Source organism: Sebastes fasciatus, chromosome 8 (genome assembly GCF_043250625.1).
Source record: "Sebastes fasciatus isolate fSebFas1 chromosome 8, fSebFas1.pri, whole genome shotgun sequence".
Lineage (NCBI taxonomy): Eukaryota > Metazoa > Chordata > Actinopteri > Perciformes > Sebastidae > Sebastes > Sebastes fasciatus.
In genome coordinates, this window is record NC_133802.1 from 29,711,157 (window position 1) to 29,735,479 (window position 24,323).

At 42.0% G+C, this 24,323-nt stretch overlaps 1 protein-coding gene across 1 annotated transcript; it reads left to right on the forward strand.

Annotated features, from left to right (window-relative positions):
* The first annotated feature begins 2,873 nt into the window (after positions 1–2,873).
* ptpn18 (protein tyrosine phosphatase non-receptor type 18) lies at positions 2,874–20,257 on the forward strand. Its single transcript, XM_074644952.1, has 16 exons — positions 2,874–3,175; positions 7,140–7,248; positions 7,590–7,666; positions 8,632–8,727; positions 8,951–8,989; positions 9,663–9,731; positions 10,616–10,678; positions 11,351–11,493; positions 11,972–12,038; positions 12,506–12,583; positions 13,086–13,181; positions 15,604–15,650; positions 16,525–16,644; positions 17,227–17,432; positions 17,525–17,614; positions 19,105–20,257. Exons 1-16 carry the CDS (start codon positions 3,104–3,106, stop codon positions 19,176–19,178), a joined length of 1,446 nt encoding a protein of 481 aa, XP_074501053.1. The 5' UTR covers positions 2,874–3,103; the 3' UTR covers positions 19,179–20,257.
* Positions 20,258–24,323: the final 4,066 nt, after the last annotated feature.

Sequence of the window (24,323 nt, forward strand, 5' to 3'; positions counted from 1 at the left end):
GTTGCTCTGCTGGGCTCCGATGATTTTGGAGCAGACTTTCACAATGTTATTTAGGCAATTCCTGTCCTTCATAGACAAACCGTTAAACCAGCAAATAAATGAAAAGGTTAAAAGGCTCTCAATATATGACAAGTAGACAGTGCACAGGATAGATCTACTCACACCAAAGGAGTTGATTTTCCGCAGCAAATGAATTCTCTGTTGGCTTCGTTTAACAATGGACTCAGTGTTTACATCGAACTTGAGATGAGAGTCAAAACACTGTGGCCATGGATGTACAAAGAGACGTCTGTAAATCAGAGGATGTTGTTGTTTTTTAGGTAAATCAACTTCCCGGTACGTAATAGCTCTTATTTAAATCATTGGCCACTGAAAATAGTCCCCAACAAAGTCACTATTTCCTCCTAAAAACTACAGAGAGCAGCTGCTTCGATAGAAACTGTTCCTGATTCAGATAAGAGATACAGATCACATGTTCATATCACGTCAACAACAAGTTATAGACTTTAATTTGAAAGGGTGTTAAATGTATAGTTTATCAGATATTTATGGACAAATATCTTCTGTAACCATTTATTGAAAATGTTTTTTTCTTCCCACTGTAGTAAAAAGCAAAGATTAATTTGGAGTTTTTCTAGTTGGTTATCAAAACTGTAGAAACTTGTTACGTTAGATTAATATGATCCTCTGAGGTTAATGTTACCTGAAAGTGACGTGTGGATTAACAGACATGATGACGTTTCCTATCGGTTTCATTCCTCTGGTCACTGATAGAAACAAGTCGTGTCAAGAAAAGTCACTATTCAACTTTACAGGACACATTTAAAGGGACTGTTTGTAAGAATCAGAAATGCTTGTTAACAGCGACACCTGTGGCCGTTAAGTCAACGAAAGTCAGCGTCGGGCTAGCGCTTGTGCTCGCTCTACATAGACATGAACGTGCATCGCTCAAAACAGTGAGGCGACACACGTCAGCTAAAACCACAATATCACTCTATATTTCAGCTGCTTAGCAGTAATGTTAGTTGACCAGACGAAGGTCTCTCCATGAATCAATGCTGATCCTAGTGTTGGCTTTTCCTGCTTCAGCATCCCGACCGCGGCCGGAGGGAACAGGGGAGACACCGGCACCCGGTCGGAGACGATAACGTTTCTTGCTGCTGAGCCTCGTCACTTCACAAGAAACGGAAAACCTCTGTTGGTCTGGGGAGCTGCAGCATTTATTTCTGCACAAACGTCCACTGTTCATTCACTAGGTATTCTCAGAGCTAAACTAACTCTTCTGCAGTGTGTAGTGTGCGCGCATGCACGTGAGGTGGAGCGAGCTGAGTGAAGGCAGGCAGAGGAGCAGAGGAGCAGAGTACAGCAGAGACTCCTGCCCTGGAGAGCAGAGCTACGGTCTCCCCCGCGCCCTCTGACCGCAGCCAACACTGTTTTGCAAGACGGGCTTCACTAGATAGAACTTTGCGGTTTTGGTGCTTCCATGTAGTTTGTGTTGGAGTCTCGTCTGAACAGTGTAGCCACACGCAAGCGTGCATTTGCGAGCGCCCATGGGACACCGACCCGGGTGATTTATACTTGTAAAAAGTTACAAACAGTCCCTTTAAATAGATTTACAAGGAGAGAAATTACATTAGTGGAATTTATGATAGTGAGGACAATCTTTTTTAGCCATATTTCATCTTTAATTTTTATATGATGTTCAGATTCACTGATCTGTTTCTTTTTTTTTAAAGTTATTTTTTTGGGGGCATTTTCCATTTTTATGACAGGACAGTGGATAGAGTCGTGAAAGAGAGAGTGGATGCGGAAAGGGCCACAGGCCGGATTCGAACCCGGGCCGCCGCGGTCAGGACCAAGCCTTAATACATGGACGCCCGCTCTACCAACTGAGCTAACCCAGGCGCCCTGATCTGTGTTTCTGCTCAGACACTCACACAGCTGCAGTTCATCTTCTCACCACTGGAGGTCAATGTTGTCCTGTTAGTGAAACTGAGACTGATGGAGTCGACTGCAGAGTCACCTCCTGTTCTACTGATACAGAACATATTCACATCCTCTACTGCTGTAAAAGTACTGATATATACTGATAGTGCAACATATTCACATCCTCTACTGCAGTAAAAGTACTGATACTTACTGATAGTACAACATATTCACATCCTCTACAGCAGTAAAAGTACTGATATACTGATAGTACAACATATGCACATCCTCTACTGCGGTAAAAGTACTGATACTTACTGATAGTACAACATATTCACATCCTCTACAGCAGTAAAAGTACTGATAGGAGGACATATTCACATCCTCTACTGCAGTAAAAGTACTAATACCACACAGTAAAACTACTAATATAACACAGTAAAAATACTCTGTTTCAGTCGCTCTGCACTGCTCTCACACCGCAGTTACAGCTGATAAAGCTGTCCTGACCGTCGACGGGGAAGCGTAACATAAAGATGAAAATGCCAAATAAAATCCATGAATTATCAAATTTGCATCTTAATTGTAAATTGACAAAAAGATGAAAAAGTGACCCTTCTCAGTCTGATCCTGTTTCTCTCTCTGTGCTTCTTAATGTAGATGGTGACGATGGTCCAGTGGAGACGAGGGGATCGAACCCCAACTCATGTACTTTTGTGTCTCCGCTCCTCTAATATCTTATCTTAATGTCTGTATATCTTCTGTAAAGCACTTTGAGTGGCCTAGTTGTTGCTGCGTTCCATCTTTCACATTGAAGGAGAACCTAGGGTTCCTATCTTGTATATCTATCTCTACGCGCTGCCTGCAGACACACACAGGTGGAACTCATTTAGATCTCCCTCAGTGTGTCTAAAGGTGTCTGACGGTTTGCTTCATGTCGTCCTGAAGAAGGAAATATATCTCTCTGACACATTAAAACTCAGTGAAGTAACCGAGTTTACCGTTCTGAACTTTCTGTTATTTCATTCAAAGTTTCTTCACACTTCCTCCTTGTGCTCTAGAGAGAGGGAGGTGCTCAGTGACCTGCAGTTAAATTATTAACAGAACTGAGACCGAGGTAAAGAGAGAGAAACCCTACAGACAGACGGAGAGACAGTCAGAGGGATCAGCTGTTGACATGGAGCTGCTGTCCTCCCTGCTGTCCACTCTGAGGACTGTGGATCCAGGGACTCTGGATCAGGAGTTCAATGTGAGTGTCTGGTTTTATACCTGTATGTGTGTATGTGTGTGTCTATATCTAGTTGAGGCTATTTTCACACCTTCAAGGGGCGAGTTTTGAAATGTAGGTTTCTAAATTGAGTTTAAAGCCGTCCTACAGTGTATTTTTGGCATTTCTATACAATACAATGAATCTTTATTGTCCACCAGAGTGGAAATTTGTCATCGGGTCACCTAACACAGGAAACAACAACATTAAAAAAAGCAGACAGCAGATAGTAAAAAACTGATACAAAGACAGGTCATGTTACACATTAAAACAGTTCATGTCAGTGTCTGTGGCTCAGATCTGCTCAGTCACTTTGTTGAGTTAACAATATTCATGACACTAGTTGAAGGAAACACATTTTTAGTTGCCAGAGGGACTCTACAGCGCCTCCCGACTGGCTGAAGAGAGGATGGAAGCTATCTGCCAGGATGCTCCTCACTTTCTTCCTTTCTGTAAAGAGTTGAGTCAAGGCGTTTTGGGGTTTACTAACTGTTCTGCTTGCTACTGACACAATCCTAGAGAGTTTATTCTTATATCTACAGTTCAGGTGACCGTACCAGGCAGGAAGGCGAAAGGTTAAAACACTCTTAACTATAGTTTTATACACTAATTCTAAGATCTGCTGACTGACACCGAGGTCACTAAGTTTCCTTAGAAGATAAAGTCGCTGTGAGCATCTCTTGAAAACATACTCTGTATTTTCAGAGAAGCTCACCTGGGAGTCCAGAACTGTACCGAGGTATTTAAAGTTTTCCACAGTTTCAACATGTGAAACTGGCTTGTGTCATTTGTGGTCAGTAAATTCATCTAAACTGGGTTGAAAAACGATGCAATGTGGATGCCATGGTAATGAATAACGTCTGACTATTAACCACACCCCCATTCTCTGTTTGAGAACGTAACCCAAAAAAACAGGAAGTAAAACTGGCTTTAAATTCCAGTTTTGAAACAGTTTTTCATTTCTGTTTCAGGACTCAGAATGTTGACAGCGTCGCAGAGCATTTCTAAGACCAACATATTGATATTTTTCTGATAAGTATTTAATAAAAAATAAGAAATATAAATAAAAACATCTCTTCTAAAAGTCTCATGAGAATTTCACACCTCAACATGAAGTGTTGAAAGCTGGTGCCGGGGCAGAGGGCTGAGGTTAACGATGATGGTGAAGCAACTTTCTGTGGCTGCGCTCCAAATCTTATACTTTTTATTTGTATTCTTAGTACATACTGCAGCTTCCCTTACAAAGTACATACTGTTGAATGCAGTATGCATACAACTTCATCAGACAATTGTGCCTTGAACTTTGACCCGCTTGCTCATAAGGTGCCTTCAAATGGGGCCGTGTTCATGAGAAGAACACCCCCCTCTTGTCGTATCCACGACCTCGTAAGTGGAACGTTTCTGAAAGCTCAGAGTTCACGAGTTGTGACTCACACTCAACGCCAACACACACACACGGTCGGTTGGAAACTCGCTAAGGTTACGCAGACTACGTGTGTGGCGAGCACGAAGCCTCCGGCAATGCTAGAGCTGCTAACGTAGCACAAATACACGCTGTTTGTTGGCCACTCGCTAAAGCTATGCCGGGCAGACAAAGTATCGTTACGCCGGGCAGACACACTAAACTAAACGTGCGGTGGAGACTTTTATTGGGAAAGTGGCTGCATGTCCGCGACACTACACGCAGCATCGTGGCTGCTAAGTTAACGCTCCCGGACGGGTGAACTGGGGACTCCCGTCAACGATATCTGTTGTGCTCCTACAGCTGGTACACCGCTGCATGTGAGGCACAAATCTTGTCGGTTAATAATCGGTTAACGAGGGTCAGTTATCGGTTAAGAACATTTTTCAAAATTAGCATCCCTAACAGCTAGCGGGTCATTGTTGTGAAAGAATCCCCTTCAGGGCGATGAGAGACCCCGACCGGCTCGCTGTACATTATCCCTTACATATTGTATTTTTAGTCATCTAATGTATGTCTTCATAATCATATAATATGTCTGAGAAAAATGTTGATATTCTCAACGGCCTCATCTTCTTCCTCTGTCATTATGCCTTTACATTTCCTGCATTATGTTACCCGCTTGCTAGCTCGCAAAATGTTTAGCTTCTGTGGCTTCTAGACGCCGACAGTAACGTTAATATTGCCGTTGCTTAGCAGCGGCGTTCTTCACGCCTTAACCACTTGAATGCCAAGCATATCATGTACACGACTTCCCAAACTCACAACTTTAATTTGAAGGCTTCAATATATCCGCCGTGCAGAGGATTGTGGGACAAACAAAAACAGAAAGTCTTTTCCTGCTCCACACACACAGTGTTGTTTTCGATGATAATACAGTAAGTGACTTCTTTCCTGGGAGAAGCTGCTGTTTATTTGCATGTGCTTTGACATCTCTATGATGTCTATTCAAATGAGCTGCAGCTACATAATAAAAAGTGACTGAGCTGCTGTGTGACGTCAGGCTGCTTCATGTAAATATATACAGCCTTACAGAAACGTGTCTGTTCAGAATCACACCTCTTAAAATATCTAACAGGTCAGTCAGTACTGAAATAGTGAAGCGAGGCATCCTGAGCAGCGACCGCTCTGCTCCATCCTCCTCTCGGTTACCGTCTCAACATGAAGCTTTAAATGCAGTTCTGTGGTCAAACAGAGAAACAGGCAGAAATAACCTGCAGGTTCATCAGTGTTTCTATTTGTGTCACGTTACACCGACACAGTTCACCACCCACAGGAAGCTTGAGTGAAGGCAGCATGCATTATCGTCGATGCTCGAAATCCTCCTCTGTGTTATAAAGTGTGTCTGTAGTGATGGTTTAGATGATTTAGAGTAGAATAGTGGTACTAGTTGTGTTAAGGTGAGTCTGCAGGTCGGGCTGTTTGTTCCCGTGGGTCAGCCAAAGTTAGTCAATAATCCTGCTTCCTCATTCTCTGTGTGGTCGCTCTCTCAGGTCGGTTCATTATTAACCCGCCAAGAAACTTCCTCGTTGTTGTTCTTCCTGAAATGACTCATCAGAGAAAGAGACCTGAAAGACTCTCCTGAGACGCTACTCTGTCTCAGTCTGACCTCAGGTTTATATTTAAAGTAAAAGTCTGCTTCATATTTCTTCATGTTCAGACTCAAATACAAAACACAAATACACATGAAACATATTTTACTAATAATTATAGTGTTCACAAGTAAAATATGTGACAAAAGTAGTGAAGAATATCTGGAAAATGTGTCAAAAATATTATTAATAATATATAATTATTAGTGAAAGCGTGTAGCTATAGTGTGCAGCTGTAGTTGTGTAGCTTTAGCATGCGGCTGTAATTGTGTAGCTGTAGCGCGTAGCTGTATTGTGCAGCTAAAGTTGTGTAACTGTAGTGTGTAGCTGTGTAGCTGTAGCGTGTAGCTGTAGTGTGCCACTGTAGCGTGTAGCTGTAGCGTACAGCTATAGTGTGTAGCTGTACCTTGTAGCTGTAGCGTGTAGCTGTAATGTGCAGCTGTAGTTTTGTAGCTGTAGTGTGCAGCTGTAGTTGTGTAGCTAAATCTGTAGCTGTAGTGTGCAGCTATAGTGTGTAGCTTTACCGTGTAGCTGTAGCATGTAGCTGTAGTGTGCAGCTGTAGGGTGCAGCTGTAGTTATGTATCTGTAGCGTGTATCTGTAGCATACAGCTATAGTGTGTAGCTTTACCTTGTAGCTGTAGCGTGTAGCTGTAGTTTTGTAGCTGTAGTGTGCGGCTGTAGTTATGTATCTGTAGCGTGTAGCTGTAGTGTGCAGCTGTAGTTGTGTAGCTTTAGCATGTAGCTGTATCGTGTAGCGTGTAGCTGTAGCGTGCAGCTGTTACTGTCTTTTTGTACCAGATAGTTAATTGTCATGTTTTTATCATATAATTTCAGTTTTATGGTATAGAAATTATGTGAGATAATATTCCTCTTAATGTGTGTGTGTTACAGGTGGTGCGTTCACAGACCTCGGTGGTAAATAGAGATCCCAGTTTGACCACTGAGGAAGGAGCTCTGAAGGAAAACATCAAGAAGAACCGATACAAAGACATCCTACCATGTAGGGACACACCACCTCCTCTGTGTCCTCACTTCCTTCCTTCCTTCCTTCCTTCCTTCCTTCCTTCCTTCCTTCCTTCCTTCCTTCCTTCTCTCTCTCGCTCTAAAACGATGTGAAGACAAATTCACGTTTGAATAAGGTCTTTATATTTCCTGCTGGGAGACGTAAGAGAGGAAATCTGTAAATGAAAGGATAGTTTCATAACCTTTGAACAATAACGACAATATTTCCCTCTGAGATGTAGTGGAGCTACATACTCAAGTAAATGCACTTAGTCCTCCATCACTTCCATTGGAGACATGTTAGACAGACTTGAAAATAATGTGAATCTGTGTGTGTAGATGACCAGACTCGGGTGGTGTTGTCTCTTCTGACCTCAGACTCTGACTCCGACTACATCAACGCCAACTTCATCAAGGTGAGCGCTGCTTCCTTCCTCTGAGTCAGAAAGTTTGTGACCCAGCAGCCATATTGAGATCAGTTTAGGAAATACCAAGCACTGCCCACCAGCCGGAGCAAACTTTCTAATTTTTTCAGCTAAACAGTACACTACAAGATGATTCTGAAAACATTTGAGGAGAGAAATAGACATTACAGTAACATAATATTGTTTCATATTTGATCAGCGTCGCCTAGTTTGATTGTTTGATCGGAGTTTACGAGTGATTGACAGCTGCCTCCGTTGAATGGACTGCCAATAGGAACGCTCTCTCTCTGAAATGACCTGTGATTGGTCAAAGTCTCCCGTCACGGGCTAGATTTCTTAAAGCCTGAAAACAGAGCCATGAGGAGGTGCAGAAGTCTGGTTTTCTCTCAGAACACTTGAATTACAATATGCTGAAAGGTTATTATGGAATTTTTTTCGCAATGATGGCAATAAACTGCCTACTGCAGGTTTAAGTAACGTCTGATTATAATGTGATTATTGGCTGTGTGAGAGCTGATAGAGCTCAGCTCGTCAGAAAACAGGTTTGATGAGACACAGGTTGTCGGTTTGAATCTATCTCAAACTTTTATAATTTTAGTATTTTTCTACTTTAAAGTCCAACCAAAAAATTTAAAAAAACTTCCATGTTCTTATTTCTCTGGAGTTGATGTTTTCATTTATGTTCAATTTACATTCACATTAATTGTGAACATTAATATAGTCATTTATTCATTTAATAGAATCGCGTTAAGAAAACGTTATGAGTGTCCACCCACGTTGAGACGGCAGTTACTAATGAAGTCTTTGACAAACAATAAAACACAAAAGAGTAGAAAACTAAACACATATTTACTTCTTTGCTTGTTATTCTGTGTGTGTTTTTTTGTAGTCTCTGTAAGTGTGTGGTGTACTTAGTCTGCAGCCTGTGTGTTGTAATGTTGGTGTTTGTCCTGCAGGGGGCGTCAGCATGCAGCAGCTACATCGCCTCGCAGGCTCCTCTCAGCTCCACGTTGACAGACTTCTGGAGGATGATCTGGCAGCATGACATCAAGGTCCAACACACACTCACCACGAACCAGTCATGGCCAGTTAATTACAGGAATTAGTCTGGGTCTGCCCGGGAATTAGTCTCAGCCACTGAGAACTACACAGCTACAATAATTCAATAACCTTTGCTCTTAACTTTCAAGCAATTTAATATGTTAGACTGAAAATGTTTTTATCGTCAGATGGAGGAGGCTCTGTCTAATGTCTGGAACTGTGTGTGTGTTTCAGGTGATAGTCATGGCCTGCAGAGAAATAGAGATGGGAAAGGTAAAAATGATAATGATTTTGGAGCCATTCTTTATTTATTTATTTGTACATTTGTTACCTGAATGCAGAAAATGAGGTAGGGCACCCAAAGGCATTTAAAAAAAAAAAAATGTATTTATATTATTTTATTTTTATATGGTGACCAGTGTCCCCGAGATGGTGGCGCCCTAGGCGACCGCCTATATGGCCTATGCCTTAAGCCGGCCCTGATGATAATAATGATAATAATAATCTAAACTATAACTCTGATGATTGAAAAATGATGATATATTTCAACATATATTTTGATTTATTGTCTCTTAATTTTGACTTAAATGAGTACCTCATAGTTTTAATTAATATGTCATTACTGGGAAAATGTGATATATTTTCTCACGCGAAATTGTGATGTAGCAGTATTATTATGTTATTATGTATCTCATCATTTTGGATTGACCATAATGATTTTATAAAATTTATTTTCGTTATTCTTCAACATTTAATTATTACCTTAATATTTATTTTCTACCAGAAATGATTCAAATAGAAACAGAAAAGTGTACATTTATATAAATATGTACATATATAATTTCTATGTTTCCATTCTAATTAATAATGAATCTCAGTTATCAGTGTTGAAGATGAATGTGTTTTTATTAAAATGAACTGTGGTCGTATTTTTTGTGCTCTGCAGAAGAAGTGTGAGTGTTACTGGTCTCCAGTTCACCAGTCTGCTGCGTTCGGACCGTTTACTGTCTGCAACGTGAGAACACACACACACACACACACACACACACACACACACACACACACTGAGCTCATAGAAGATTATTTCTAATATTTTACTACATTTAAATCAACGAGAAGGAACTTTTATGTTGTGTTGATTTTGGCGCCCTCTGTGGACTGACTAGTGTTTCCCATAAGCACCACCGCCTCATGTCGTAAAGATCTTCATCTAAACACATAAAGCTTTGCAGATAACATTTATGGAGGACAGAACCTGCCAAAATCAAAAATAAATGAAAAAATAAATACATGACTTGATGAATAAATAAATATCATTAAATTTAGCACAAATAACATTAAAAATAAATGTAGCTATTAATGAATTGATAAAATGAGACATAAATTGATATTTCTGTTTTAATTTGCTTTATCATTTATTCATCATTGTATGAATTCCCATGAATTATTTGTATTTATTTTTTTAATTTATTTATTTAGCATTTACTTTATTTATTCATTTATCTTTGCATTATTTATTTATTTTTTACTTTATTTATTTATTTATTATTGCATTTATTTATTTATTTTTATTTATTTAATATATTTATTTTTAAATGCATGTAATTATGTATGTACAATATATAGACAATAGACTATAGACAATCTTCTCACTGATGGAAAAAGTATGAGTATGATGAGTATTGCGACTTTTTTTCTTTATTACTTTATTCTCGAAATCTCAGATTAATTTCTTTTCCTCAGTGTGGCCCTAATACTCCGTCATACAAAGGGGCCCATGTAGAGTGTTTATGTGGTTAAACTGAGACTGTCAGAACCATTAGAAACCTCCTCACAGTAACTTTAACTGAGTCAAACATGTCTGCTGTATTTAAACATGTAGTTCCTGTGTGTCTCCAGCAGGGGGAGGCGCGTCCTAATGAAGACATAGTGGTCAGAGATCTGACTGTCACCTACCAGCAGGTAATTCTTTAGGATTCTTGAGGATGTAACGTGTAAACCAGACAGACCTGGAGTTGTTCTCTTTTGATGGAGCTACGCTAACAGTTTCCCTCTGCTTCCAGTCTTTGTGCTAAGCTAGGCTAAATATGTCCTGCACCTGGATCTACTAATGGGATTGATTTGGGGGCTCAGACTCATTGATATCAACCTCCTCCTCCTCTTTTTCCCGCTCTTCTTCCTCCTCTTCCTCCTCTTCCTCCTCCTCCTCCTCTTCTTCTCTCTTCCTCCTCCTCCTCATCTTCCTCCTCTTTGTCATCCTCCTCCTTGTCCCCCTCTTCCTCCTCCATCCTCTTCTTCCTCGTCCCCCTCTTCCTCATCCACCTCCTCTTCCTCCTCCTTCTTCTCCTCCTCCTCTCTCTTCTTCCTCATCCTCCTCTTCCTCTCTCCTTCTCCATCCTCTTCCTCCTCATCCTCCTCTTCCTCCTCGTTTTCCTCTCTCCTCCTCCATGTCCTCATCCTCCTCTTCCTCCTCTCTCTCCTCTCTCCCTCCCTCCTCCTCCTCCTCTTCTCTCCTCTTCCTCTCTCCTCCTCCATGTCCTCATCCTGCTCTTCTTCCTCTCTCTCCTCCTCTCTCCCCCCCTCCTCCTCCTCCTCTTCTCTCCTCTTCCTCCTCCTCCTCCTCCTCCTCCTCAGGTCAGCCGTTCAGTGACTCAGTATCAGTTCTTGTCGTGGCCGGATCACGACGTTCCCTACGAGGCTGCAGGAGTTCTGGACCTGCTGGAGAGAACAAGAACCAGTCAGGGAACACACACCTCACCTCTGCTGGTACACTGCAGGTACACACACGCACACATGCACACACACACACGCACACACACACACTAAACGGCTGCTAATTTCACGTCATTACTGCAGCTTGTTGTTGCCAGCAGCACAGATCGCAGGTCAGATGGTCATTAACATTCAACAGGCCGTTACACACATATGGCAGCTTATCACACACACACACACACACACACACACACACACACACACACACACACACCACACATGCACACACACACACACACAAACTCACAGGCACACACACTCCCACACACAGGGAGCAGGAGGCTGTGAATATGCAGCAGGTAACACCAGCTATCGATGGCACAGCGAACATGAACACTGCATCTGTTCCTGTGTGTGTGTCTGTATGTGTGTGTGTGTGTGTGTGTGTGTGTGTGTGTGCGTGTGTGCGTGTGTGCGTGTGTGCGTGCGTGCGTGCGTGCGTGCGTGCGTGCGTGCGTGCGTGTGTGCGTGTGTGTGTCACAGTGCGGGCTGTGGGAGGACAGGAGTCATCTGTGCTCTCGAATACATCCATGACCTGCTGGGTACCAAGGTAACACATGATGACACAAAGACCTCTTCAGAGAAATACTGCATCCATAAGTACTTCTACTACACTGTACTCTGATAAAGTAACTTCTGTGAAGTAAAAACCTGAACATCATTTTACCAACTACATATATTTTCTTGTTTGTGTTTTGATGTTCTAGATAATTTGCTTTTTGTTTTCACTCTTGTTTATTTATCCATGGGTCGTATTTCATCCTCCATAAAATAATAAAAAGTAACAGCAATAACACAAAATAAGGAAGTCAGTAAATAAGGAAATAAGTAGCCTAAATAAATATATAAAAACTTTTGTTGCAAATATATGTTTTTCTTGCAGATTCTTCTCGGGCAAAATTCAGCAACAAAACCAATCAAAATATGAGAGTAAAATAACCAGAAAAATAACAGAGTTGATGTTGATGCTGCAGCAGTGTTTGAGTGTTTGAGTGTGTTGCTTCCTGTCGTCTGCAGCAGATCACAGCAGACTTCAGCATCATGAAGGTCATCCTGGAGCTCCGCAGACAGAGACCCTCTTCAGTCCAAACTAAAGTAGGTGGATTTAAAGCATCGAGCCCACAGGGGGCGCTCTGTGCTGCTGTACAATAGGCTCGTTCCAGATGAGCCAGGCCTCAGTAGAATCCATCACCAGCGATCGGCGCGCACACAATGCATGCCGGTTAGATTTGTGTCCGACTTGATCCCGACTTGCTCTGACGTCATGCACATGTGGGCAACGATAACCTCACGAGATCGAGTCGGCCGCAGGTTTTAGAGCCAGGCGTCGCAGTTGCTCTCCACCGACTGCAAGACCCAGGGCATTATGGGAAACGCCTGGCTGTCGCCTGATCAAAGAGCTGATTGGCTCTTAGTTTGACGACAAACACCACGAGTTGTAGAAAGTCTGAACTTTCTGTGTAATTTTAATATTTAACACTAGATTGTAGAATATTAGACTCATGTGCAATGAAGGTTTCATCTGTTGACAAACACAACTTGTGTGGTTGATAATAACATAATCCTCCTCCTCCTCCTCCTCCTCCTCCTCCTCCAGGAGCAGTACCAGTTCATCTTCACGGCGGCCGCCTGCATGTTTGAACGCTTCCTGCAGTCAGACAGCAGTCGTCAGCTCCTCGGACACCTGTCTCAGGTAAGACATATTTAGACTCCTCCTCCTCTTCCTTCTCCTCCTCCTCCTCCTCCTCCTCCTCCTCCTCCTCCTCCACCTGTCTCAGGTAAAACACATGTAGACTCTTCCTCCTCTTCCTCCTCTTACTGTCTCAGGTAAAACACATTTAGGCTCCTCCTCCTCCTCCTCCTCCTCCACCTCCACCTGTCTCAGGTAAAACACATGTAGACTCTTCCTCCTCCTCCTCCTCCTCCACCACCTCCACCTGTCTCAGGTAAAACACATTTAGGCTCCTCCTCCTCCTCCTCCTCCTCCTCCTCCTCATCCTCCTCCTCCTCCTCCTCCTCCTCCTCCTCCTCCACCTCCTGTCTCAGGTAAAACACATGTAGACTCTTCCTCCTCTTCCTCCTCCTCCTCCTCTTACTGTCTCAGGTAAAACACATGTAGACTCTTCCTCCTCCTCCTCCTCCTCCACCACCTCCACCTGTCTCAGGTAAAACACATTTAGGCTCCTCCTCCTCCTCCTCCTCCTCCTCCTCCTCCTCCTCCTCCTCCTCCTGTCTCAGGTAAAACACATGTAGACTCTTCCTCCTCTTCCTCCTCCTCCTCCTCTTACTGTCTCAGGTAAAACACATGTAGACTCTTCCTCCTCCTCCTCCTCCTCCACCACCTCCACCTGTCTCAGGTAAAACACATTTAGACTCCTCTTCCTCCTCCTCCTCCTCCTCCTCCTCATGTAGCCTCAGGAGTGTCTGTGTGTGAGAGGAAGTAGATGTGAGAGCAGCTGCAGAAAGAGGAAGCAACGTATAAATGTGACTTCCTGTATGTAAATTCAGAGTTGCAGTTTGACGGTTTGAGAGCAGATAGTTGAGAGACACTCAAGAGACACTCAGAGAGACGCTGGTCAACATTTAACAGCCACTAAAACTACAGTAGAACTACTAATGGACGACACACGCTGACGGGTAGGTGAACTCTTAACCAGATTATAAAACATCACGTTAACCTGCTGACTCTCATCACAACAGAAAGACGCGAATTCACTGTTTCCTTCATCAGTTTAATGAAGTTAATCTTCTTCTCTGTGTCTCTGACTGCGTGTTAACAGTGAATCTCTTTATTATCTGTGGAACAGAAGATCTAAAGCTCAATGAGACGACTGAATGACATGTTACTCAATCAGAAAGAGAAACGCTTATATTAAGAAGCACATTTCTACTCCGTTCTGGAGGAAGTGTTCACATCCTCTACTGCAGTACTAATATCACACTTTAACAACACTCTGTTACTAAAACTCATCATTGCTTACTTGTTTGTGCAAAAATGTTACCTGCTGCTCGAAAGAGGAGTAAACAGGGTTTCTACCGGGTTAAACTTCAGACTCTTTAAGAAAATGCTATTTATAATACCTGTTTCACCATCATACCGTATGAAAGATATCCGTGAAAACCAGCGGGAGAAAAGCCCAGAATTTGTCATCAAATGCATGAATTTATTTACATTTATATCACATATGTGTCTGTCCTTTTCAACAACAATACCTAGTAATATAATTAATTAATCATGACCTGGATGAGCAGCAAATCATGAATAGATAGATGAATTAAACAAAGAAAGTTATATGTTATATAATAAATAATGTAAGGGATAATGTACAGCTAGCCGGTCATAGTTGTGAAGGAGTTTTCCTACACAACAATGACCCGCTAGCTGTACATTATACCGCTTATTACACGGCTACTTACTTAAGAAATCAATAATTTGACACAAAAACAGAGTCTGCCAGAGTCCGACATTAGAACCGTGTCCATAGCAACGGTCTGCTATAAAGAAATAACAGTCTGTAGAACGCCGTGATTGACCAATCAAAATCGAGTATTCAACAAAGCCGTGTAATAATTAATAAAGTTTAAGAATAACTCATTTATTTATGGTCCACATATGAACGTACATACAGTAAGGTCGCAGGTCTGGAACTATGGTACCAAGGATTTTCAGGCTAAAGAAGATATAGAATACTCTTATACAAATTTGTTATACAATATCCCATCAGCATGCAACTTATAGTTCAGCTATTATTCATCAGAATATAACACATGTCGATCACTTGCACTTTAATTACAATCTGTATATATGTATATGCCTATGTACATACACCAATATATCCTCATTTGTATATATTGTCTTATCAGCACTTTACTAGTTGGCACTCTGGTTAGATGCAAAACTGCATTTCGTTGTACTTGTACCATGTGCAATGAGAATAAAGTTGAATCTAATCTAATGTAATCTAATATTTAAGACTATTGTAAATATATTTAAGACTGTTTTTATACCTTAAAAGGCCTTTTTTCTGCCAATAGATCCCCTGAAATATTACACACTGTTCCTTTATGACCTGATAACATGAACTAAACTGTTCTGCTTCCTGTTTTCTCAACAGAAACCTGAGAATAAAACCACAAGATCACCTGCTTCCTCCTCCAAGAGGTATTTATTTATCTATCTATTAATCTGTCTCTCCGTCTATCTATCTATCTAACTATCTATATATATATATATATATATATATATTTGTGTGTCTATCTGTCTGTCTATCTGTCTCTGTCTGTCTGCGAGCAGAGAGACAGACAAGATAAGTCTCACCCCGAGGTGTTAAATTAACACTTTGTCACCCTCCTTTTTCCATCCCTCCATCCCCATATGTTACCACGTTGCCATGGAAATGGAGCAGCGAGAGAGGAGAGGAGGAGATGAGGAGAAGAAATGAGAGAGGAGGAGGAAATACATGTTACAGTTTTTCTCATTCGCTTTGGCTCAATTATTCTCAAATCAGAATTATTATTTTTTTAAACAATGAGCTCAAATTTCTGCACAACTAGTTTGTAGTTACTAACTGAGAATACTGAGAATACGTACTGGGGAGTTGATTTATCTCAAAAACAAATGATCCACTGAGTTACAGACGTCTCTTTCCCCATGTAAGTCTATGGGGGAAAGTCTTTTTGGGCCCAATGGCATCACGTGACGGACACGGAAGTTGCAGTAGTCAGTTTTATTCTGATGTATTTTGTATTCTGTCACAGAGAGGAACTATACAAAGGTTAAACTACTAAAAGCAAAACTTCCTCTGTGATGCCGCTCATCTCAACACTTGTTCACACGCCAACAAGAGTTTATGATAAACCCTTTTCTCTATGTTTTAATTTTTAAATCCTGTTTATTTAATCTGCAGAAACAGTCTGTGATTTCTGCTGGAACTACTTCTTCATTATCCTCTCTCTCTCTCTCTCTCTCTCTCTCTCTCTCTCTCTCTCTCTCTAACTCTCTAACTCTCTAACTCTCTCTTTTCTATCGTTTACAGACTGTCTCGTCTGACTGACATGAACGACACGTACGCTGTGGTCAACAAGCCCAGACATGCCCCCCCACCTTCAGCAGAGCCCGCCTACTCTGTTGTAGCCCCGCCCCCCAGATCCAACAGGTAAACAAACACCTCAAGGTCGTCTTCAAATCAATTGTATGCAAACCACATAAAACATGGTGACTTGTAGCTGCTCTTATATTTTGAGTAGGGCTGTCAAAGTTAACACAATAATAACGCGTTAACGCAAATTTGTTTTAACGCTACCAATACCTTTTAACGTGTTAACGCAACTTGTGATATTTAGGTTGTAGCAGGCTCAGTTTCAAAGCTAGAGTGTAGATACTGGTGTCATATGAAACTAGAAAAGCATTTCCATCCACTTGTTTTTATGCAAATTTGAAAAAAGAATCTTAAAATATAGCATGTTTTTCCCCGTTGTCTGAGGTGTGAAAGTTTGTGTATCGATAAAATCAAGATGAAAACAGATTTACGATCTTGAATGCAGGACTTTTACTTGTAGTGGAGTATTTCCACAGTGTGGTATAAGTACTTTTACTGCAGTAAAGTATTTGAATACTTAGTGATACTATTACTCAGTTAATTAGAGAATACGGGTGGAGGTGTTTTTATGCTGCAGGTGTTTGTTTCCCTTTAGAAATGTGTGATATGTGACCGTCCTTTCTGATGATTAACCCTTAGGACGCTGCCGCCGTCCCATCACTATGACAACGACCCTGCAGGAGCATCGGCAGCTCCCATCTACAGCACCGTCACACCGCGAGGTAAACCTCACAGCCTGCCGCTCTCTGCCACGCCCATCTATGAGCCGGCATCGGCAGCCAATCACAGGCTGGGGGAGGGACCGCCGTCGCTAAGCAACAGCGGAGATTATCACCTGATGCCAGGTAAGAGGAGAGGAGGAGAGGAGGAAAGGAAGGAATTGAGAGAGAAACGTGATGAGATGAATAAGTGACAGAGTGACTGCTCTCTCTTCCAGCGACACGTCTCTCACCAACTGACGAAGACTATGAAGAGTTCTCCTGTTCAGTCTCAGACATCAGCAGCCTCTGCTCACCTGGAGGCATCGGTCAGTACACCTGGACAGTTTGTCCTCAGCTTTTAAAGGGACAGTCCTCCTCTTTGCTGTCTTGTTTACAGGTGTCTGTCCTCGCTGTTTGATCTGGAGTTTAAAATCTCACTCTTTGTTTTAAGGCTGATCCATTCCCACATCTTTCTTCCCTTTTCCTACTTCTCATCGAGGGTTTGTTGGCCCTGCTCACACCTGGCATTAACGTGCGTCTCCACTTGTGATCAGATCTCACTTCCCCGCTCTGTATGCAAATAAACACGTTCATCATTTCTGTTTGCAAAGACTCAATGCCTCGTTGTTTTTAACCGACGGGAGGCAGTAATGCACTTCCTGTGCCGAGTCCCCCGGAAATTAAAAGAAGAAGAAATCAAAACATAAAGGGGCTGTGTTCTAAACCTTTATACTATATTAGCAGTACATACTGATTTTACCAAAATGTAACATGTAGTATGCAAAGAAAAGCAAAATCTACAGTATGCCAAAAATACCAGGATGTCGTACTGATTTGGAAAAAATCATACTGCAAAGTACATCACTTCATACTGCATACTACTCAGGAACGCAGTATGTACTGTATACTGTATACTGCATACTGCGTTCGTCAGTAGTATGTAGCAGGCGGTTTAGAATACAGCCTGTGTCTATCCACCTTATTTCTATCCCCCATGATGCCTTGCATGAATTATGGGTTCAACCTCCGGTGCGTCGTGTCACTTAACCAGAGCCGGCATTTTCATTGGTAACAGTATGCTAATCCTCTCTCCTAGAGCGATTGTATTAAAAAATCTAGTGAAACGTGTGAACAACACCTATTACATAGAGATAATGTGATCATACCTCAGCCTTCTATTACCGAGGGATGGGAGGACGACCTGAAGAAATGGCCTCAGATAAACTACACTAGCTACTTTATTGACTCCGTTGCTACAGACGGTGAAACGATGAACAATCTGAAAAGCTCTGAGGCAGATCAGTACTTCAACAGTAACAAGGTTTTGATTTTTTCTACACACAGATAACCGTACTTAAACTATTCTTAGTCTAATGCTGCCCTGCACACCGTGCCACAAACTGCCTTACATTTTAAACTGTACAGAACATAGTCAAAGTAACTGTCATTAAACAGACGCTACGATGTTGTGTCCTCCCTACACATGAAATCATACCTGATGTCCTCCTGGCTCGGCTGTCAGTCCTTTTAAGGACCCGACGTCTCTTCTCAGCTGGTCTTTCGTAGCTCAACCACTAAGTAGGATACGGGTTTTCCTCCGTTGGCATTTTGTCGACTAAATGAAATGAGCACACGTAACGAAGGTTTTGGGTGGTCTCTTGTAGTGCATGTGATTTCGGACGAAGCCCAGGTGTAAACAGGGTCGACCCCCGTCTCTCAGCATTTACGGGACATCACCCTTTAACTCTCTGTGTGTATAAATACTTCATTCTGTGTATTTAAACTGTGTATTTGAATGTATTTGTGTCTTTTTCAGGGTTTAACTTGCGTGTTCAGAAGCCCAGAGGACCCCGAGATCCTCCAGCTGAGTGGAGCCGACTGGAGAGATGAACCGGTTAGACTGGACTTCACTGGTTTCCAGTAGACTGTTAGACTGGACCAGTTCATTAAAGAGGATTCTTATTTAGAATTGAACTGGAGGGAGTTGGACTGTCAAAACTTTGTGTTATGATGTGATATGTTGTGTTGTTCATCTAACGAGATCTGATCTGATATCTGTAAATATTTCTGCTCTTTATGTTAACAATCTGTGTACTTTATAAATGTTTTATTTTTAACCTCTTAAGCTCCAGGGTGCTGGAATGTGTGGTTCGCAAAATACATACCCAAAATAAATCAAGAATAGCTCCACTTCTACCAGGTCTATATGCATGATTTTGGTCTCTATGGATACGTAAGACCGCAGAGAATTCACCCCCAGTGTAAGTCACATTGTGACTGTTACTATGCCTGAGTAAATTGTGATGAACCAAAGGAATATTTAAATTTTTTTCCTCGCCTAAAATGTTTTCTAGATTAGACAGTGGATAACAGCACTATAGCAATGATGCCACGCACAGATATGCCACTGAATTCATTCAGCAACTCCTTGACCAGAACTGTGCCAAAGCAGATATAAATAACACAAAGCACATAGATTCTACAAAAGTTTTAGTGAGGATAGGACCAGGCGGACTCTCCATTTGGCCACTTGGATACCCAAAGTGTGCCAAATGGGTTTTCTACCTCTTGAAAGGGAATCTGGCTGTAAAATACTACTGATATCCACTATAGGAGGCTATGTGCACACAATGGAGCCTTTGACCATGACATTTACCCTGTGCATCATCACATTCTACCATTGTGCACAGTATAAAATCAATAAAAAACAACTAAATTGTATAATTTTGACTCCAAATGGATTAGTTTTATTATAATAATGAAATATGATCATGTAAAACTGAGATAATAACAAATAAGATCAATAACAATGTAAATAAGATAACAAAAAAAGAAACCAAAGTCAAGTATGTACATTCAATATAAAAACGGTCAAAAATAATATAAAGTAAAAAGACAATTTCTCATGTGTTGATTTTGTAACTAAAATATTGAAATCAATGCCAAATAAACATTTTTTGGACAAAAAACACTTGGAGTGTTGTTTTAGTAGCGTTAAGGCCTCGTCTTTTAGAAACATCGCAGGTCCTTTAAATCATATTTTATTCAATAACATTACCCGCTCCTGTCGTCGCCGCCTCTCTCTCTCTCTCTCTCTCTTGCTTCACCACTCACTTCCCACGTACAAACACACTCTACACACTGGCTCTGCTCCAGATGGCTCTAGAGAGGAACATTCACGTTTTCTCCAACACGCTTGGCACACGGAAGAGGCTTCAGTTGGTTGAATCTCCTCTTCTCACCACTAGATACCGCCAGATCCTACACACTGGACCTTTAAGTATATTTTGAGGCTCATACTTTTGTACTTTTACTGAAGTAAACATGTTGAATGCAGGACTTTTACTTGTAACAGAGTATTTCTACTCTGTAGTATTAGTACTGTTAGCTGACCACCGGGAGGCAGCAGAGACACATGAAACACCAGCATGTGTGTGTGTGTTTATAATACTGTGAGATGATGAAGTTACAGCTACACACAAACACACACACACACACACACACGCACACACAGTGAATTAATATCAGAGCCAAGACGAGTGTAAAGGAAGAGAAAGAACACACTCAGAGAGGAAGAAGGTGGTTTCAATTAAACCTTTGGCTTGACTGGACTGTGTGTGTGTGTGTGTGTGTGTGTGTGTGTGTGTGTGTGTGTGTGTGTGTGTGTGCCGTTCGTGCATGCGTGCGTGCGTGTGTGTGTGTGACATCATAGGTTACGAAAGATAGCAGACGTGATTCAACACACACAACCTGTAACACATGCTGTAACCGTGTGTTTTCTGTGTTTGTGTGTGTGTGTTAAATCCTTTGCAACCACAAGACCTTCCTGCACTCCCATCATGCTTTGCTGCAAGCATAGGACTTTTCCAACACACACACACACACGCACACACTTGTACTTGTCTGTCACTCATTCTGATTCTTTAAAACCACTAAGTGCAACTCTCTGACTGCCAGCTGTGTGTTGGGAACTACTGGCAATAAATGTAGAGTGTGTGCTTTATGGCAGCCACACACACACACACACACACACACACACACACACACACACACACGGTCAGGTCGTGGGTGTTGTCTCTGTGAATGGAGGAGAGACCACAGGCATCCAGATAGAAATAGACGGAGGTGATGGAGGAAATTAATAAAAAATGAGTTGTTGTGTCATGATGTCTGTGATTGTGGTGGGAAGTAAATAAGTACTCAAGAACTCAAGAACCGCACTTAAAGCTTCTGTAGGCAGAACGTTTTTGGCATCACTGGGCAAAAATTCTATAATGGCTTTTCACTTTAACGACAACACAACAACGCAACAACGGAAGGCAAACAACGGAGCGCAACACAACAATGGAAAGCAACAACGGCGCGCAACACAACAATGGAACACAACAGCGGAACGCAACAACGGAAAGCAACAACATAAAGCAATAATGTCACACAACAAAGTAATGCAACAAAGTAACGCAAAAATGTAAGGCAACAGCGTAACACAACAACATAAAGCAATAACGCCACACAACAAAGTAACGCAACAAATAAACGCAACAACGTAACGCAACAACGTGACGCAACAACGTGACTCAACAACGTAACGCAACAACGTGACGCAACAACGTGACTCAACAACGTAACGCAACAACGTGACGCAACAACGTGACGCAACAACGTGACGCAACAACGTGACGCAACAACGTGACTCAACAACGTAACGCAACAACGTAACACAACAACCATAAATAAATAACAACCACCCTTAGCGGACTTTCTTATGAAACGTAACGTGACGAAACATTTACATTTGGTTTCCCACGGGACACAAACAGCGGTCTCTTTGGTGAAAGTCGTGTGTTTGTTTGACCCACCTGTCCTTAGTGGAGTTTGGTCAGCTCCCCTCAGCATCGGAGACGGACACACGGGGTTCCCCTCTTGCGTTACTTTCAGACGGACCGGGACGGCGTGCAATATACACCGGTTACATGCATAATGTCCTTTCAAAATAAACCTACATTTTCACAGCAAGTTAGGTTTAGGCAACACAACCACTTAGTTAGTGTTAGGAAACAGTCATGGTTGACGTTAACTTCACTGACTAGCGACTCATGTGACTCACAGGACTGACGATACCGACGAGTCATGTGACTAAAGACTGACATGACAAAATAAGTCAACGCTACTTTTAGTTTCCCACGGGACACGAACAGCCGTCTCCTGGTTGAGAAGAGAGAGAGAGAGAGTGATAAGAGAGTTCGCGGAGGAGAGGGAGAAACTTGGATGATAGAGTGATGAGAGAGTTAACCGAGAAGAGAGGGAGAAAAATGGATGATAGAGTGATGAGAGAGTTAACGGAGAAGAGAGGGAGAAACATGGATGATAGAGTGATGAGAGAGTTAACGGAGAAGAGAGGGAGAAACTTGGATGATAGAGTGATGAGAGAGTTAACGGAGAAGAGAGGGAGAAACATGGATGATAGAGTGATGAGAGAGTTAACGGAGAAGAGAGGAAGAGTGGTGTGAGATGGGAAAAGAAAGTGATGAAGAGAGAGAGAGATGAGACGGACTGATAGAGTGATGAAAAAAGACAGATAGTGATTTAAGAGAGAGAGAGAGAGGAGTCGTCCTGCCACCGGGCCTTGTTGCTAGGCAACTGAGCAGCTCCTCTTTGAAGTTTTCCCTCATTGTTTTTTTTTTTTGTTTTTTTGAACAATCAGGTCAGAGCGAGGCTCAGCGGTAACCATGGTAACCACCTCAGCAACCAAGCCTGGCGGCCGTCCCGCCATCAACCAGAGACAGAGAGAGAGATGGAGAGCTTCTCTGCCCTGAGTGAAGGCTCTCAGGCAGACTGTCCTGTCAACCTGTGCTTCAACTAGCCGTCAGAAGACATCCGGTTGTAAACACAACATCTAACGTATAATCATCTGATAGGTAGCGGTGGAGAGTGGGGTACAAGTACTTGTACTTTTCTTGAGTATTTTCATTTTCTGTGATGAAAGCCTTGTGTTTGTTGGATTGTCACATGTGTTTTCTGTAGTTGTTTCCATACGTGTTTTACTTAGTTTACGTACTTATTTTAAGCCCAACCATGACGTTTTCCCTTAACCTAACTATGTGGTTTTCTTGCTTGAACCTGACTGTGGACATTTGCGTTGCATACAAATAACACGCAAAAAGCGGCGCTAAGAACGCAAAAAATGCATATTTATGACGCACAAAATGTCCATGTAACGGACATCGGACTTAAGAGACCCGTGTTCGAGACTGTTGGTGAACCGTGTTTTGTTTTGTAAGTTAAGTTAGTGACGTTTGTCACGTTACAACAATTGTCGCGTTTTTTGTTGACGTTTGTGACATGTTTTCCGTAGTTGTTTCCGTACGTGTTTTACTTAGTTTACGTACTTATTTTAAGCCCAACCATGATGTTTTCCCTTAACCTAACTAAGCGTTTTTCTTGCCTGAACCTGAGTTAGTTGTTTTCTTGCCTGAACCTGAATTGCGGACGTTTGCATGGCGTACAAATGACACGCTAAAACGCTAAAATACGTACTCATGACACGCGAAATGTCCGTGTAATGTCGTGGTATTTATACGCCTTCCCTCGAGATCGGTTTGCTACACCTGAACCCCAGAACGAAAACTTTGAAAGGTAATTTCAACATTAAGAGTAACTTAAAACTGGAGTGTGATCAGTGTGACGTGGTTGTGTTTTCAGCTTTAAGTGTGTTTGGGTTCTGGTTAATAAACTGTCTCACACACACACACACAAACACACACACACACACACACAAACACGCACACACACACATACGCACACAGACAGATGTGTTGGATATCGGTCAAACCTCAGAGAAGTAAAAATAAATAAAAACAGACACACACAGAATTCATTCAGTTCTGCGGCTTCGACCTCGTAAACACACACACACACACACACACACACACACACACACACACACACAACCACACACACGGGTCCAGATGTTGGGTAATAGTAGCAGGGATGTAAAAGGAAGAAGCATACAGTAGGTCCTGCAACCACAAACAC

Bases quoted from the DNA above. Each gene is read 5' to 3' on its own strand.
- ptpn18 (XM_074644952.1), top strand. From the start codon at position 3,104: ATGGAGCTGCTGTCCTCCCTGCTGTCCACTCTGAGGACTGTGGATCCA. The intron at 8,990-9,662 runs GTAAAAATGATA...TGTGCTCTGCAG, and splicing joins GAGAAATAGAGATGGGAAAG to AAGAAGTGTGAGTGTTACTG. The intron at 9,732-10,615 runs GTGAGAACACAC...GTGTGTCTCCAG, and splicing joins GACCGTTTACTGTCTGCAAC to CAGGGGGAGGCGCGTCCTAA.